The sequence below is a fragment of the Chiloscyllium plagiosum genome, chromosome 6, assembly GCF_004010195.1.
Source record: "Chiloscyllium plagiosum isolate BGI_BamShark_2017 chromosome 6, ASM401019v2, whole genome shotgun sequence".
Taxonomy (NCBI): Eukaryota; Metazoa; Chordata; class Chondrichthyes; order Orectolobiformes; family Hemiscylliidae; genus Chiloscyllium; species Chiloscyllium plagiosum.
Window position 1 is genome coordinate 85,355,987 of NC_057715.1, and position 17,957 is coordinate 85,373,943.

The window sequence follows — 17,957 nt, forward strand, 5'->3', positions numbered from 1 at the left end:
CAGGCTGACCTTGTCACAATCATTATATTCTACACTATCCTTCTCAGTTCACAATTCTCTCAAGTCCTGTGCTATATATAAACTTTGAAGTTGGGCCCTCAATATCAAAGAAAGCAAAAAAGGTTTCAGTACTGGTACCTGGGGAGCTCCATTAAAAACTTTTTTTCCAACCAGGAAAATACCCATTAACCATTACTTTGTTTCCTATCTATCAGCCAATAGAAACAGAGAGCACTGGTTAATGGGTATTTTTCAGACTGGAAGAGGTTTGATGTAAGGTGTTTGTTCATTTGTTTTAGAGTTTGGATTTTGAATTAGTAGAATACAGGATTTGCTTTGTAAGTATAAGGAGGTATCATGATTAAGTTGCCATTAAGTTTCTAATCCCAAAGATTGGAAAGCTTTTGATTTTGATTTTGCATAAGTTCTGTTTGAAGCAGATGCAAGAACAATTTTCTCCTAAAGAAAGAAAGTAGTTTGGAACATTTAGGTAATAGGCTTTCAGTGCAAGGATTTCAATTAGGAGCTCCAGGCCAGAAGTGTTTGGTTAAAACTCTAAAGCCAAGAAAGTCTAAACTCAGTTATATGACTAATCAAAACAAAAGGCTATATTCTCATGATTGGGAAGTGAAAGAAACAAATATGTCAACCTAGCTAACAATGCTCACATCTGGTAAATGAACTTTAAAAAAAAGAGAAATGGGATTATGTGAGAGCATCATAACCATCTGCATAAGCCCTGAAGAAGGGCTTATGCCCGAAACGTCGATTCTCCTGTTCCCTGGATGCTGCCTGACCTGCTGCGCTTTTCCAGCAACACATTTCCAGCTCATAACCATCTGAACAATTCAGGAGAATGTTCTGGCTTTAAAGGCTGCAGCCACAGTTATAAACAGAGTGAATTTAGATCGGAAATGTTTATTACCTGGACTTTGTACATGAATCCCTAACAAAGCCAGGATGTACAACTAGAAATAATGCATTGCAATAGAAATTTGCCCTCTTGATACTTATTCAAGATTCTTAGATGCTTTTTAATATGCACTATGGATTTTTTGTATTTTTGTCTAATGTGAGAAAAAACAAGCAAGCAAGTCCTATAGTCTTGCTGTCCAAATTAAAAGAAAGGAAATTAGGATGTCAGAACTTTGAGGAAATCTGTAAATGTACTTTTAGGAGTATTAAAAGCATCCTAAAATTAGAAATTGCAGGTGGTTTAGGAAACCTGTACTCCAGAATTGCTGCCCATAACTCCTTCATTACTTACTTCAAATATGCAACCCTGTAAACTGCAGAGACATACTTTCCAAAGCATATATGGCCTCATTCATTCTACTACACTGTACTATTTCACACTGAACAATATTGAAGCTTATTCACTAAAGTATGATAAACTTGTAAAATAGCATATCATATACTTCGTTCCAAGATCTGTTTTTATCACTCCAACTTGCAACCATTCACAAATTTATCTAAATTGTCCATATAAATGAAGAAAAATACTAACCTAAGCAATGATTCTTGTGATTATCTTTACATCTTATGCTATTTTTAGCTAATATGCAATTTTTTTCCTCACGGCCTTTGATTCGGCTTGTTCCGAACTTACTCACATGGGTGTTACGCTGTACACAGGTTTTATGGAGATGCAAAAAAATTGCCGATACTCGCTGTTATTTCTTCAATTGCAATTCAATAAGGTTTAGAATATGTATTACATATTTGAGTTACTTTCCTTTAAGTATAAGGGACAGCGATCAGAATAATTCCCACAGACTACTTACCTCTTTTTCAAAATACATGTCAAGCAAATCTTTCCCAAACTGCCAAACCAGTTTAGCTTCAATTGGAAGATTAATAGTCTTCAACTTAATTTTTGGCTTTTTTGGATCAGGAGGTTGATCAGTTTTCTTTTCAGTATTGGACTGTGGGTGCAAAATCCAAAACAAGTAAAATGAAATATAACAGTTACAACACCTTTATAACAATTATATATTCTACTGGTCTCCATCGCTGGGAATTTTTTTGAAAATTTTTCACAACAATCTATACTTTAACTGCCTAAAATCAACCTGGCCATTAATTTACCTTTCAGATGGGAATTAACCTTTTGGAAAGAGACCTCTTATAAAAGCCACTTTAGCTAAGTATGCACATAGAAACACTTAAGAATATGATTAAACATAATTGACAAACATAATTCATCCCATAAAAGAATAGGTGCGCAAAATAGTAAACAAACTATTTTAAGACCCTGCAATAATCAACAATAATAACAATTAATAACTAGTTTTTCCTAACTAGAGTCTTAGAGTTGTACAGCACAGAAACAGACCCTTTGGTCCAACTTGTCCATGCCAATCAGATATTCTAAATTAATCTAGTCCCATTTGCCAGCATTTGGCCCATATCCCTCTAAACCCTGCCTATTTATATACTCATCCAGGTGCCTTTGAAACAGCCTCCACCACTTCCTCTGGCAGCTCATTCCATTCAAGCATCACCCTCTCTGTGAAGAAGTTGCTCCTTAGAGTCCTTTTAAATCTTTCATTACTCACCTGAAACCACTACCCTTGAGTTTTGGTCTCGCCCACCTGGGGAAAAGACCTTGGTTATTGACCCTATCCATGCCCCTTATGATTTTATAAACCTCTACAAGGTCACCCTTCAGCCTCCGATGCGCCAGGGAAAATAGCCCAGCATATTCAGCCTCTCCCAATAGCCAAAATCCTCCAACCCTGGCAACGTCCTTGTACATCTTTTATGAATCCTTTCAAGTTTCACAAAATCCTTCCTATAGCAGGGAGACCAAAATTGCACGTAGTATTCCAAAAGTGGCCTAATCAATGTGCTGTACAGCACTCCATAACCTCCCAACTCCTATACTCAATGCACTGGCCAATAAGGCAAGCATACCAAATGGATTCTGGTTAATCCAAGATGGAGGACAGGAAAAAATTATGGCTGTGAGAGCTCCTCCTTTTTTGAGGTATTTTCAGTGTTGAGGCTGATTCCCTCAAATTCTAGGAGCAGTAATTACTGTTTTATAAGCTGTTTTGGGACTTTGGAAAAGAGAAGATCAAACAATGGCACTTTAAAAAGAAGAGACACAAAGGTAGTGACTACATGAATCAAATGGAAAAATGAATCTGCGCAGCTGTCTGACCCAGTTGATAGCATTTCTGTCTCAAGTCATAAATTATTAATTCAAGCTACAATTGAGCACAATTTAGGCTATTGCTTTGAGGTTTGCTACATTTAATTTGCCAGTTTGCAGGTAACATGATATAACTTATGGACCTCTTTTAAGAGGGCCAGGAATTGTCTTGGTGTTTTGCCTGGTATTCATTCAATCAGGATAATGATCAGTTATTTTGACTGCTCTTTTTGACTGGAACTTTTCTTTGACAAAATGTTGCTACATTTTTTCTGAAACAAAAACATTCATCACATTTCAAAAGTAGTAACTTGATGCATAAATAACACAAAAACTATTTCCCTATCGATTTTGTTTTGGCTTTTTCAAAGAGTAATCTGGTTAGTATCCATCAGGCCATATTTACTTATTGTATGAGACCGCTCTTTTTCATGTGACCTCTGGATTCTTTGCTAATCACTTAAAAGCTGTGCCTTCTGGTTATCTAATTTTATGTCATTGGAAACAGTTTATCTATCTTAACTATTCAAAAAAAACCATATATTTCCTCTTAGCCTTCTCTACTAGAATAAGGAGTAATCCAGAATTAAAGTCTACCCAACTGTAAAGTCTAGTATCAATCTCAAACTTCTTCTATAACACTTCGAAAGCATTTGTGTCCTTCCTCAGCTGCACAGAATTATAGTATACTGTTTTACACACATTTAGTGTACCTCCTTGTACTTTGCACTCTGTTTTCATGACATCGTCAAGATTCAAAATCACACCCTATACCACAAAATTGGAACTTGATTGAGCACAGAATCAGAATTACTACAATGCCGCAGAAGACCATTCTGCATTGCAACAATGAGTCTCTGACCATTTTAACTTCAAGCCAATCTCTTTCCTTTGCCCCTAAACACTGTTAGATGTTTTTATGTGGCTTCCCATCCATTCAATATTGATTAATCTGACAGAATCATGGTAAATTATTCAAGAGAGATGCATGCTAAAGAGGGTCAGAGTTGGCATGCAGCCCTGTTCGAATGCATTGGCAACTGGGAATGGGTTAGCAGATTCATCATCATCTAGGATATACTCAAACATACCATCATGGAACTGTCACAACAATTAGGATTTTCTGCTGGCAATATTTCGAAAGGGCCTACAGGCTGGCTGTGTTAAAGACCTTGGTGAGGTCTACAAAGATGATGTTGGAGGTATATGTTCAGTTTTCTGTTCTTGGCCTTTCTCCTGGACCTATCCAAATGCATCAGCTCCTGGGTTTTGTTCTGGATGGGAGTTTTATTGCATTTGTCATTGCTAACAACTGATCATCGAAAGAGCAATTGTTGCCAATCTGTGGTAGTTTGTTCATTGCTTCTTTATTAATACATGAAGGCCAACTGAGGATGTGGTTAAAGTACTTGCTCCTATTTCTAAAGTTCCTTTATTCCCACCGTGACTAATGTTGACCCATCAGCACTGAGAACTTGTGCTGAACTTGTAGATTGAAGCTTAAGAGATTTCACAGCATTGTAGAATTGTTTCCAATTTTAGTGGATGCATATAACTGAAGTTCCTTTGCTTTTTGATTCAGCTAAATGTCTTGCATTCCTAAGCATGCACTGGACAGTCCTAATGATGTCTTGCTAAGCATCAATAATTTTATAGAAATGAATTTCCATCAAGGTAAACTCTGTGGAAGAAATGTTTTTTGCTCCAGGTGTTTCTGAATACCTCTTTATATTCATTGAGCTAATTCAGATGTTAACAAGAGGTATAAATAAATAGTAGAGAACATTATATCCCAGAAGATTACCCAGCCATCCTCAATAAAGTGAGTGTCTACTTTCAAAGGAGACAAACAACTCTATTTTCTGAGAGAAATTCCTTCATGACTGCCTGTTTGGACCTTGAGATACTTCTAAACTTCATGCCCCCATCAGCTTGACACACAGATAAAAGTGAAACACTAAAATCTAAGACAGTGGTCAGTTCAGCAGTCATCACAGTTTATGCACGTTCTACTTTTCCCTCTGCTTACTGACAATTGGTTGATCAGATAATCAGAAAAGGTTTGCATCAAAAACACCTTGTTGCAATTAATCTTATTGTAATTAATAGCTTGTTCTTAGCATACAATTTTGGCAAGAGGAGACTATTTGTTTTGCAAATTGGGTTTTTCTGATTAACCATTTCCCATACCTGGAGGTATGCACCAAATCTTGCACTGAAGTCACCAAGAGTGATTAGTTTGTATGACTTTGGCACAGTAAAATGAAATAGTGGTGGTCATCATGGAATTTGTGTTTAAATTCATTTGAGTTGGTCTTGGTAAAGATGAAAAAGTTGAAATCAGTTACCTTTGGCACATGGAGCCTGAGCACCCTCATGAATAATGCCACAGCAAAAAGACCAGAGAGATCCTGACTCTATGAAAGACAGGCCAGTGTCTCTTCAAACTCAAACCTTACTTCCCTTAGAAACCTAGGAGATGCTGTTATGACGATGACTTCATCCAGTTTAAGTATTCCCAGTTTTTCTAGTCCCTATTTTTTATTTTTCCTCATCCAATAGTTCGGCAACAACCTTGTCCACTATAGCTTTGGAAAGGTTATCTTCTTTAGTAAACACCAATCCAAAGTAGTCATTCAGTGCCTAAGTCAGGCATTCTATCAACAGATCTTTATTTTGGTTCCTAATCAATCTCTCTAAACTGTTTTATAGCTGACATGACTATAATACCTCAAGATCCCAATTTATGTTAACCCACATGCTATGAAGTATTTTGGAATTTTAAAGACAAAGAAAAACACATATTAATATAAGCTACTTCTTAGCAGTTAGAAAGATGATGAAAATAAAAGTAGATTATGCCAAATGGCTTTGTAATACAATGCCAGACTGCATTTCGGACTATGATGTTTCGCTATTATAATCATTTTTCATTTGCATATATAAAAATATACACAAGAACCAGAATTATCCCAAATATACTGGAAATTACATGTTGACAAATTAGAAGCCATAGATCACAGATAAAAGGTGCAAATGCACGAAGAACTAAATATTATAGATAAACTAAGCTTAAACTATTTGAACGGTTAGTGAAATTAATATATGAACGCAACAGTATTCTGTAATGACATTGATGAATAAGTATAATATTGATCATTTACTTTGCAGTTTGTTTCAGCATTTACGGCTTGATTTTCTTCTTGCTCCATTTCAGGGGAAGGAGATTGTGGTGAATCTCGATGGTCTAATTGTACTTGTGGCTGAATTTCAGTCGTATCAATGTCTATCTGAGTTTTGTTCTGAAATGAAATGAAACACAGGGAAAACAAAGGTGCAGAATGATCTAGGCCAAACTATATATACCACGCTTATTTAATGAAGCAAATATCAGTGACATTTTGGTGTTCAGTCCTGTAGCAAATATCATCTCTTAATGATACACAACTGAAGACATACTCAACAAAATAGACTTACAGTGCTTGTTTAAACCACCAGCATTACTTAAAAGGATCATGAATTACTTTTAGGTTAGTTATTGTTTGATTCCTCTGGCTATTATGTCGCTTCTGCAAGTGTTTATACAGTATATGGAGGAAGTTGAAAGAAGATTGACAAAGGTAATGTTTGAAGCCTCATTGGAGTTTAAATGAATGTTTCAGTAGAATCACTTCCTGAAAGTTCTATGATGACTTGACAGGGTAGATGCTGGCAAGGTGTCCTCAACCGTGGGCGAATCTAGGATTAGGGAGAACAGTTTAAAAATAAAAGGGTCTTCCATTTAAAACAGAGAACAGGAGGAACTTCTTTTCTCAGTACTGATCGTCTTAATTCTCTTCCACAAAGATTTGGAGGCTGAAAATAAAAATCAGATGTATTCAATAATGAGTTGGACAGGTTTTTAATCAAGAATTAAGGGTTATAGGGGACAGGTAGGTAAAGTGGAGTTAAGAGCAGAGCCAGTAAAAATCTTACTGAATGGAACAGCCCTGAAGTGCCAAATGGCCTTCTCCGGTAGTTATTGCAGACAATCTTCCTTGTGGACTACGGCATGACTTGGAGAATGAAATGATTAGACGCCATGCTGGACAGAACAGGCTACTATGAGGAGGAGGAGGAGGAGCAAGTTACCAACAGAAGACCATAAACCAAGTGCTAAGGAAGTGACTTATTACTTAAACCACAGCAAGTACAATATTTGAGTTCAGTAAAGATTGGTATAGATGTCGTACATTCTCACTGAAATGAAACACCTTAGAAATTCTTTTATTTACCTAACATGCATGGATAAGATAAATAGACAAGGTATTTTCCCTAAGGTGGTGAGTCCAGAAGTAGAGGGCAGAGGTTTAGGGTGAGAGGGGAAAGATGTAGAAGAGACCTAAGGGGCAACTTTTTTCATGCAGAGGGTGGTATGTGCATGGAATGAACTGCCAGTGGAAGTTGTGGAGGCTAGTAAAATTGCAACATTTGAAAGGCATCTGATGGGTATATGAATAGGAAGGGTTTGGAAGGATATGGCCAGGTGCCAGTGAGTGGGACTAAATTAGGTTGGGATATTTGGTCGGTATTGATGAGTTGGACATTTTCTTGCTGTACATCTCTATGAAGCTATGTCCTTTGCTCTAGTACTCTCCCTCAATATAGCTCCAGTAGCTGTAGCATGGTGAGTGAAAGACTACTGACTTTCAGTGTGGGAAATTACAGGTAGCCTCAATGAGGATTCTTGAGTAGCTTTGGCCTAGAAGGCATACTTTGGGGACCGCTGCAACTCAGAATGAAAGGCAAAAATCTGGGCTGCATAGCTTCTTCAACTTGTGCAAAAATGAGATTTAAACCAATGTTCACAAAGCATTAGCTAGTACTAGTCCAGTGACAATCCCACAACTCCACTGTCGTCCCAGGATGGCAAGACACATGTTTACAAAAATTCTTCTAAAATGAAACAGCTTTAGTTTTGAGACACAGTTCTACATCCAAAGTTTTCTTCCAAAATGTGTAATAACCAAAGGCTTAATTTTTGGTGATATGATACATATTCTAGCCGACCTTTGCAGGCAGCAGCAGTTATTTTGAAGTTACACATGAACAAAAAGCTGTTTAAACTAAAAGATAATTACAATCTTCATAACTAACAACTAAATATGTGGGACAATATTAATCATTTGAATGTGATATTACATCTATTCTAAACAGATATTAAAGAACTTTGGTGGTGCCTCGTTATCTGAATAGAGACCTATAGAGTCAGTAAGCTAACAGGGAAAAGCTATAATGACAAGTATGGACTAAATCTTACAATTCTTTTTGGTCAAGTGTAGGTTGGTAGGTTGCATCGCTTTTTTGGGGGGAATTTTCACTGAGACCCAGTGGGTTTCTCACCTTCTCTAACCAAACTTGTACCACGAATTACCAACCATGCCCCATCAGCATCTCTCACATCAACTTCTACCTCATCTTAACATGCACCATTCACAGATCAACTCACCACTATCAGGGTATCTGCCAAAAGGCCAACATCTCTTTCGCTCCAGCCATCTTTAAAAGCTCATTGTGCACCCAAACTAGCACACTCAGTCCGAAGGTGCACTTTTCTGACAATTTCAGACATGGCAGATGGGGGAAATTATTGCTTCACTTAGTGGGCATGGGAGTTGGATGAGGTGGTGCAAACGCAAAACTCTTTTCCAAGGATCAATAGTGGAAACCACAACACCAGATTATGTCAGTCTGGGCCAAGGTGACCACAGGTTAGAACAGAATCAGCTGCCTGTAGAATGAACTGCAATGTAGGAAGAACATCAATATCCTTTTCGAACTCCACAAGCTAAATGCCACCTCACCTCTATCTCTGTCATTGCATCCATCTCCCACCAAGGTCCATGCTCCACCCCTCTCACTACGGCTTGCAACATTTTCCCTCACTTGCTTTCAGCCAGCCCAATCTCAACACCGCCCAACACCACCACCCCTGTATGCCCTCTGACCATGCCTGCTCACTTCCTTGGGCAACCTCTCACCTACCACCCAATGAGATCTCCCATAATTCTTGCTGGTACTGTGGCTGAGGAAGTAAAGCGTAAAAAGGCAATGGAAGGCAATCATACAGTGAGCATCTAAGTAAGATCAGAACTATTGATTGCTTTAAGAAGTAAATAGACTCAAGATGCAGCATGATCCAGTCCATGAGCTGGGTGCATGTTCTAGAGTGCAAGGTATCCTTGCTGCAGTACTACTATGATAATTGTCGATGCAACATTGAAGTACAGAAGTGTCACGTAAGTAGATTGCAGATGGGCCATGAGGGCTCTTAGAGACTGGAACATACCAGATGCCAATGTGTTTGGACATAGGATGCAGTGGCTGGTGCCCATGGAGCATGCCTAAGATGTTGATGCCATTGTCCATGGAGGTCCTTCAGAACAACAATGAGGTGAATTCACTAGTGCTGCATCCATGCTGAGATTTCTTGGTATCTAGCTTGATTGGTGCATTCAGTATGATGGTAAGCTGAACATTAATGAGGCAAGTTGGGCCATTAAGGTATTTAACAGACTATAATCCCCTTAATTGCAACTTACTGTTCCCGAGTGAGAAACTTGCCAGGTTGCTCACTGAAGTCATTAAAGAGAGCGCGAGATGATCCCAACATTGAGACAGACCTCACCAGATATCTCGTTTGATTCTGCCACAAATCTCACCCTGGCTTACATTGCTCAGATCGCTATAAGATTCCACCCTGAGTTCTTGTCAATGATTGACATCTTAGTGAACCAATCGCTAAATAATAGAAAGTGATATCATCTAGAAAATTATCACCCTTAATTAAACAAATCATTTATTGGATATTGAGTCATCAATTTAAGATTGATCATGTGCTGTGCATGCATGAGAAAGCTAACTAGGGGTCAAGGTGGTTATTGATCATACTGCTGGCTAGTGGTGAGCATGGGCTAGTAAGTCATGACTTTTTTAGCAGTGAGGTGTGTAGCAAAACAACAGGAGAACTTCCATCAAAACAACTGACCAGGATTCATTAACCCAGTCAGCCAAAAGATGCAAGCAGGAGTCCCTATGTGGAGTATTCTTATTTTGTACTTGCTGTGATAAACCTGATAATTTTTAAAGAGACTTGTGAAAACATAGCCATACCTGGACCATTCTTGTAGATAGCCAGCAGTAGAGACCTTCATATTCACTCACTCTACAGTTTATAATTTTAGTTGATTGTGGTCAAATTAAACATTCTGGAACTTTTAGCCCGGAACTGGTTTACGATCCATATAACTAGGATCACAAGTAATTTATGGGGAAATGGCAGTGTTGTGATAATGTCATTTAAACACTCAGAGGCTCAGACCAAAACCCTGAGGTCATGGGTTCAAGGTTTGCCATTATAGCTGGTGAAACAAACTCAAATTCATTTATAAATTTAAATGACTAATAAAAATCTGGAATTGAGAGCTAGTCTCAGTTGTGCTGCTAAAAAAACCAAATTTCCATCACTGGTTCACTGTTGAATCATCACTGGTTCACTAATTTTCTTAGGGAAGGCAATCTGTGAATCATAACTGGTTTACCTACATGTGAGTCTAGATCTACATCAACTAGGAATGGTGAGGACTGCAGATGCTGGAGAGTCAGATTCGATAAAGTGTGGCACTGAAAATAGCACAGCAGGTCAGGCAGCATCCGAGGAGCAAGACAGTTGACATTTTGGGCATAACCCTTCATCCTTCCAATCCCAAACTTTATTGACTCTAGATCTATGGCAATGCAGTAGTCACTTCACTCTTGCCCTCTCAGTTTAGTAAACCACTCAAGTTGTGTCAAACTGCCATAGGAATGACAAAAACGAACAAAACCAGACAGACATCAAGACATTGGAAACTACAACGGCACATCCAGCCCTGTTAACCTTACAAACTCTTCCTTATTAACACTGGAAGAGCTGTTTCATAGACTAGCCATGCAACAGCCTAATATAGTAATGCTCACTAAACTATTCCTTATAGGTAATGTCTCAGATATTACCATCACCATAAGTATTTCCTGTCCCAACTGCATGACAGACCATCAGAGATGGCAGCACAATAGTATACAGTCAGGATGAAATTGCCTAGGTTCCTACATATCTCACGACATCAAGCCACAGATGGATAAGAAAACCTCCTGCTAACTAAAATACATGGAGGAGGCAAAGTGCACGGAAAAGGCACACAATGTACTCTAAGTGCGATATTTCAATGTTCATCACTGCAAGTGGCTCACTAACACCTCTACAGACAGAGGCCTGCAGAGATTTCTGTCACACTGGATATTCAGCAGGTGGTGAGGGGACTATTAAGAGGAAAAACATGTCATTACGTAAAGGCATCTGTCCACGAGTGTGTGATCAGGGGTGACAATAGTCTTGTGAAGATAAAGTCATGTCTTCACACAAAGGATACCAAGCATCATGTGAGGTAATATGATGCAAAATGTGGTAGGTTCAGAACAGTGACAAAAGCAAAACTGGGGTGAGGTATTATGAGCTATTAACAACACCAGAACTGTTTTCAACAGCCATCTGTAACTTCAGCTCCTGGCATATCCCTACTCTATCATTACCATCAAGCCAAAGAATCAATACTCATTCAAGGTAAAGAGGACAGCATGCCAGGAAGAGCACCATATTTCAAAAGAAGAAGTGTTAACCTGATGAAACTACTATACTGGGACACTTGCAAATCAAACATCAGAAACAGCCTGCACCTAACAGACCAGCTCAAAACTTCACAGTCCTGCTACATCCAGTCGTACAGAGGAACAATTAAACAGATAACTGGAAGTTATAGTTCTTCAAATATTCACACATTCAAAGATGGAGGAAATAGCACATCAGCAGAAGTGTGGGCGGCACGGTGGCACAGTGGTTAGCACTGCTGCCTCGCAGCGCCAGAGACCCGGGTTCAATTCCCGCCTCAGGCAATTGACTGTGTGGAGTTTGCACATTCTCCCCGTGTCTGCGTGGGTTTCCTCCGGGTGCTCCGGTTTCCTCCCACAGTCCAAAGATGTGCAGGTTAGGTGAATTGGCCATGTTAAATTGTCCGTAGTGTTAGGTAAGGGGTAAATGTAGGAGTATGGGTGGTTTGCGCTTCGGCGGGTCGGTGTGGACTTGTTGGGCCGAAGGGCCTGTTTCCACACTGTAAAGTAATCTAATCTAATCTAAGCAGAAAGGAGAAGACTCCAGTATTTTCAGCAGGAGTGCTAAGTAGAAAGCCTATCTCAGCCCTTCTCAAAGTCTCCAATATCACAGATGCCAATCTTCAATCAAATTGAATAATTCCATATGCTAATCAAGAAATAGCAGAAGGCACTAATGGAACAAAGGCTGCAGGCCTTGTCAACTCCCTGGCAATAGTACTGAAGACTTGTGTTTCAGAGCTATCTGAGCTCATAGGCAAGATGTTCAAGCTGTCTAAATACTTAGGCTAACAGAACAGGTCAGACACTGGAATTTCATGAATAGTTCAAGCCTATCTATACAGAGTCTCCCTAGCAATTATAAAGCATAAATCAGAATTGTGAGAATTGTCTCCACTTGCCTGGATAAGCAGAGCTCCAAAAACACTCGAGATTACAGTCCACTTAATTGGCATCCGGTCAAACAGCTTAAATGTAATCATTCCCTCCATCACTGATGCACAGTGGCAGCAGTGTGCAGCTTATATATGAAATACTGCAGCATGCTGAAAGTTTCCCTCCAAGTTACACATATCATGATTTGAAGCAATATTGCTGTGTCTTCACTGTTGCTGGGCCAGAATCTGGGAACTCTTTTCTTAATAGCAGTGTGTGCACCAGCAGTGGATCAACTAAACCAGTTCAAAAAAGTAGGTTACCTTGACGTTCTAAAGTGCAATTAGGAATGGGTAGAAAATCAATCATATATTAATAAAACGTTTGTAAAAAATGATTGTTTCATCTGTATAGTAAGGGATTTCTTAACAGCAGTTGCAAAATTACTCCAAAAATAAGAAACGTATGAAAATAGGAAATCAACAAACATTCTACCTTAATTTTAGATTTCAGGACACACAAGTATTCAGCATTATCTACAAACCACATTACTCTAATAATGTTTGATAAAATACCTACTATAATTAATTACTTGTTCAGAATATTTAATACTTGTGGCATTATTCCAAAGGACTTACCTCAATGTTGTCAACTGTGTCAGGTGTATAAGGACCTGACTCTGTTTCCATAGCAGCCTCATTCTCTTCAACTTTTACCTTCTCAGTCATAGATGCTGTTGAAAGACTGAAGATGCCATGTATGTTGACACAGATGTTTACCTTCACTTTGGACTTTTCACCATTTGTTTGTGGTAGAACATCCCAGATGATGAACTGCCCTACAACCAAATAAGCGGTTTAAAAATTAAATAGGAAAAGATACAAGACAAGCATGGAAAGTTCTGTACATCCACAAGATCCGCATCAATTGTGAAAACCTTTTACAGCACCTTTAGGTAAAATTTCTGCATTGGTGCAACTGGAGAAAAGAAAGTACATCACCACACCCTTATCATATATATATGTTTTCAACCATTTGCACATCAATTTTTAAAAAAACAAAATATTGCTTATAAAATCTATTTCTTGAAAAGAATGTTAACTGGTTACAGTTTGATTAATGCATTTTTTAAAAGTGCATAATGACAAAGTCAAACCAACATCAATGAGTCAATCAAGTAACAACTGCCAAAAATGACAGTGGTAAGAAATGATGTGGGTGGAGAAGATCATGAACTGGAATCAGTAAGGGTCAGAAAATGCTGATGGATGTTTTCTACTAACAGAACAAGGAGGCAAAGCAAAACATTCCACAAACCTACTCCACTATTTTGATTTGCTTTTATTTACTGTAATCACATGTACCTTAAATACAATGAAAAGCTTTGTTTTGCAAGCAGTACAGGGAGATTATAGCAAGCAAAGACATACAGTTCACAGTGCTTAGACAAAGTGAGGCATACAGGTTACACTGCTCAGAAGGTGCGCAAAGCAAGATCAGCATTATTTGAAGTTACAGTGTCCACTCATTAGTCTAATAATGGCAGGGAAAAAGCTTTCTTAACCCTGTTAGTTTGTGTGTTCAAGCTTCTGTATCTTCCACCTGACATAAGAGGTGGCAGGAGAGCATTACTGGGGTGGGAGGGGTTTTTAAAAATGTTGGCAGCTTTTCTGCGGCACAGTGAAGTGTAAATGGAGTCCATGGATAGAAGGGTGGCTTCCAAGGTGATCTGGGCTGTGGACACAACATTCTACAGTTTCTTACGGTCATAAGCCGAGCAGTTGCCATTTGAGACCGTTATGCCCCCACAAAATATACTTTCTATGGTGCATCTGTAAAAGTTGGTGAGGGGCCTTATGGACATGCCAAATTTCCTAAGATGCTTGAGGAAGAAGGGGCTGTGGTTGTGCCCTCTTGACCGTAGCATCTACATGAGAAGTCCAGGACAGATTGATGGTTCTCATAACTCCTAGGAACTTGACGCTCTCAACCCCCATTCCATTGATGTAGATGGGGGGTGCGTTCTCCTCCTTTCTTCATGAAGTCAACGATCAGTTCTTTTAATAAGTCATGGATGATCCGATTGTAACCTCAAACCTGCTTTCCCTTCTTCCCGACAACATTACATCCCCTTTCTTACCAAGAATGTACCCACCTCTGCTACAATGATTATTCAAAGATTCTATAGCAAATGCCTTTTCAGGAACAGCATTCCAAGGACTCACGACACTCTAAAGAAAAATTTGCCTCATCTCTGTTTTAAGTTGGTTATACTTACTTTAAAATAGTGACCCTCAGTTTTAGATTCTCCCATTTCAGAAACTATTCTCTCCACATCTATACTGTGAAGGCCCCTCAGGATCTTATGTTTTTTTAAAATCGATCACTTTTTATTTTTCTACACTCCAGCAGACAAATCCAGCTTTTCCAAAATTCCTCAAAACATTCTGCCCATTCCTGACCTCCTTCCTTAAACAAGATGATCATCTTCTATCGATGCCAATATGAAACATTTTACAGCATGTACTTTTACTTTCCACAATAATCTTGTACGCAGCAATTTATCAAATGTCTTCTTGAAATCTAAATGGTTCCCCTTCGCCCACAGCACACATTATTTTGCACCTTTACCCCAGAGCCAGAAGTCTCACCTACTTCAGAGCTATGGTACAACATATCTGAATATGTTTGATCAAAAAAAATCTACAACTTCCTGAAGAATACCTTTTAACATTTTCCCAATGACAGATGTTAACATTTTCCCAAAGACAGCACTGCAATTTCCTGCTGTCTTTTTGAATAAGCAGATTTACACTTATTATCTTAAATCTAATGGGACTTTGACTAAAAAAATGTTATCCCACTGGACAGAGTATTAAGCAAGAAATAATTCAACCTGTTAACAAAGGAATGCTATAATGGTGGTGGGACTTTATTCCTGAGGATAAACTGAGGAATCAAACTGGCATGGTAGTCTAGAAGGTGAGTTGATAGAATTGCTTTGTGATAGTTTCCCAGAACAATATCCTATGGAACTAACTATAGACAAAGCTATTTTAGATCTAGTATTGTGCTAAAGGCAGGGTTAATTAGCAATTTCACAGTATAAGATCATCTGGAAAAACCAAGCAACGATAATACAATGCAATCCTAGATTAAGCTTGAAAGAGACATACTTGAGACAAATAAGCAATCATAACAAATGAGCTGAGGCGAAAACCAGCTAAAATTTGATTAGGTAAATAGACTAAGAGGTTTGTCTTTAAATACACAGTAGGAATTACTTAAAATAAATAAAGTTTTCAACAAAATTGCATTTCATTAAAAACAAAACCAAGAAAGTAAGTTCCAACTGTGACTTTTACATTGAAAAAAAGACTTGTAATGGTGTGAAAAATAACAATAATTGGAAGGTTGGGAGAGAGTTTTAGAACTTTTTGAGCAAAGGGTGAACAAAAAGTTAATTAAAATAGATTTTAAAAAACTGAAAGATAGTGAATTTTACCAGGAATACAATTATATAAGGAGGCAGAGACAGGATAGATTAACAGTGAGAAAATGGCATAGATGTTGAATAGATATTCTGTATCTGTCTTTATGAGAATGCAGGACTTAAGTCACAATGGACGTGTCAGCACTCTACACCAGCATCCCCCATGATGACAGCATCAGGGCAACAGCCTCAGTACTCAATACTAATAACTGTGAACCTCCGAGCACCACGTTACAACTCATCCGCTTCATCCTCTTATCACAACGTTTCTACCTTTCACAACCAGTTCTTCATCCAGACACACAGAACGGCCATGACGAACAAATTTGCACCCCAATATGCCAACATTTTCAATGACAAGTTCGAACAAGACCCCTTTTCTGCACAGGGCCTCCAACCAACACTATACACACCAGATATATTGAAGACATTTTCTTCCTCTGGATCCATGGCGTGGAGTCACAGAAATAACTACACAGTGATATCAACAAGTTTCATCCCACCATCAGACTTACGATGGACTACACTTTAGTATCTGTCACATTCTCGGACACAAGCGTCTCCATCAAGGATGAGCACCTCACCATACTGCAAACCCATAGATAACCTCATGATGTTACATTTCTCTAGCTTTCACCCGAAACATATTAAAATAGCCATCCACTATGGACAAGCCCTTTGCATACACTGGATCTGTTAAGACGAGGAGGAATGTGACAGACACTTGAAAGAGCTCAAGGATGCCGTCAAAAGAATAGGGTAGGATGCTCAACTCATGCTACAGTGAGAAACCGTAATGATCGCCTCAGGAGAGACACAGGCTGCAACAGATAGGGTACCCTTCATTGTCCAGTACTTCCCGGGAACCAAATGCCTACGCCATGTTCTTCACAGTCTTCAACGCATTATCAATGAGGATAAGCACCTCACAGAGACCTTCCCTACGCCTCCACTCCTCGCCTTGAAACAACCACCAAACCTGAAACAGATCAGCAAACTGCCTAGCCTTCAAGACGACAACTCTGTACAACCCTGTTGTGGCAGCTGCAAGACGTGTCAAAGTCTCGACACGATAACACCATTACACGTGGCGACACCTCCCACCACCATGTACGTATTGAGTACTCGTGTGACTCGGCAAGGATGCTCTGAGGCATAGTACATTGGCGAGACTGAGCAGATGCTACGACAACGGATTAATGGACACTGCGCAACAGCCACCAAGCAAAACTGTTCCCTCCCAGTCAGGGAACACTTCAGCGGTCCAGACATTCGGCCTTGGACCTTCAGGTGACCATCCTCCATGGTAGACTTCAAGACAAGCAACAATGCAGAGTGACTGAGCAGAAGCTGATAGCAAAGTTCAGTACTCATGGGAATGGCTTCAACCAGGACCTTTGGTTCATGTCACACTACAGGTGATCTGGAGGACCAGTTCAAAATACGCACAACACAGACGGCCTCCTTCTTCAAGGACCGCAATTTCCCCCCCGACGTGATCGACGATGCCCTCCACCGCATCTCCTCCACTTCCCGCTCCTCCGCCCTTGAGCCCCGCCCCTCCAACCGCCACCAGGACAGAACCCCACTGGTCCCCACCTACCACCCCACCAATCTCCATGTACAGCGCATCATCCGCCGTCACTTCCGCCACCTCCAAACAGACCCCAGCACCAAGGATATATTTCCCTCCCCTCCCCTATCAGCTGTCCGTAGAGACCACTCCCTCCGCGACTCCCTCGTCAG

General features: G+C 39.4%; 1 protein-coding gene across 7 annotated transcripts in view; it reads right to left on the reverse strand.

Moving 5' to 3' along the window:
- The window catches only part of LOC122550789 (heat shock protein 105 kDa-like), a 91,690-nt gene that overhangs the window by 18,941 nt on the left and 54,792 nt on the right, over nucleotides 1–17,957 (reverse strand). For 6 of the 7 annotated variants that reach the window (XM_043692046.1, XM_043692048.1, XM_043692050.1 and 3 more), the window contains 4 exons: nucleotides 13,357–13,556; nucleotides 13,042–13,050; nucleotides 6,322–6,459; nucleotides 1,785–1,925 (listed from right to left, as the gene is read on the reverse strand). In XM_043692046.1, the coding sequence (XP_043547981.1) occupies nucleotides 1,785–1,925; nucleotides 6,322–6,459; nucleotides 13,042–13,050; nucleotides 13,357–13,556 (488 nt within the window). The remainder of the gene's footprint in view (nucleotides 1–1,784; nucleotides 1,926–6,321; nucleotides 6,460–13,041; nucleotides 13,051–13,356; nucleotides 13,557–17,957) is intronic. The other variant, XM_043692047.1, reaches the window with a different exon arrangement.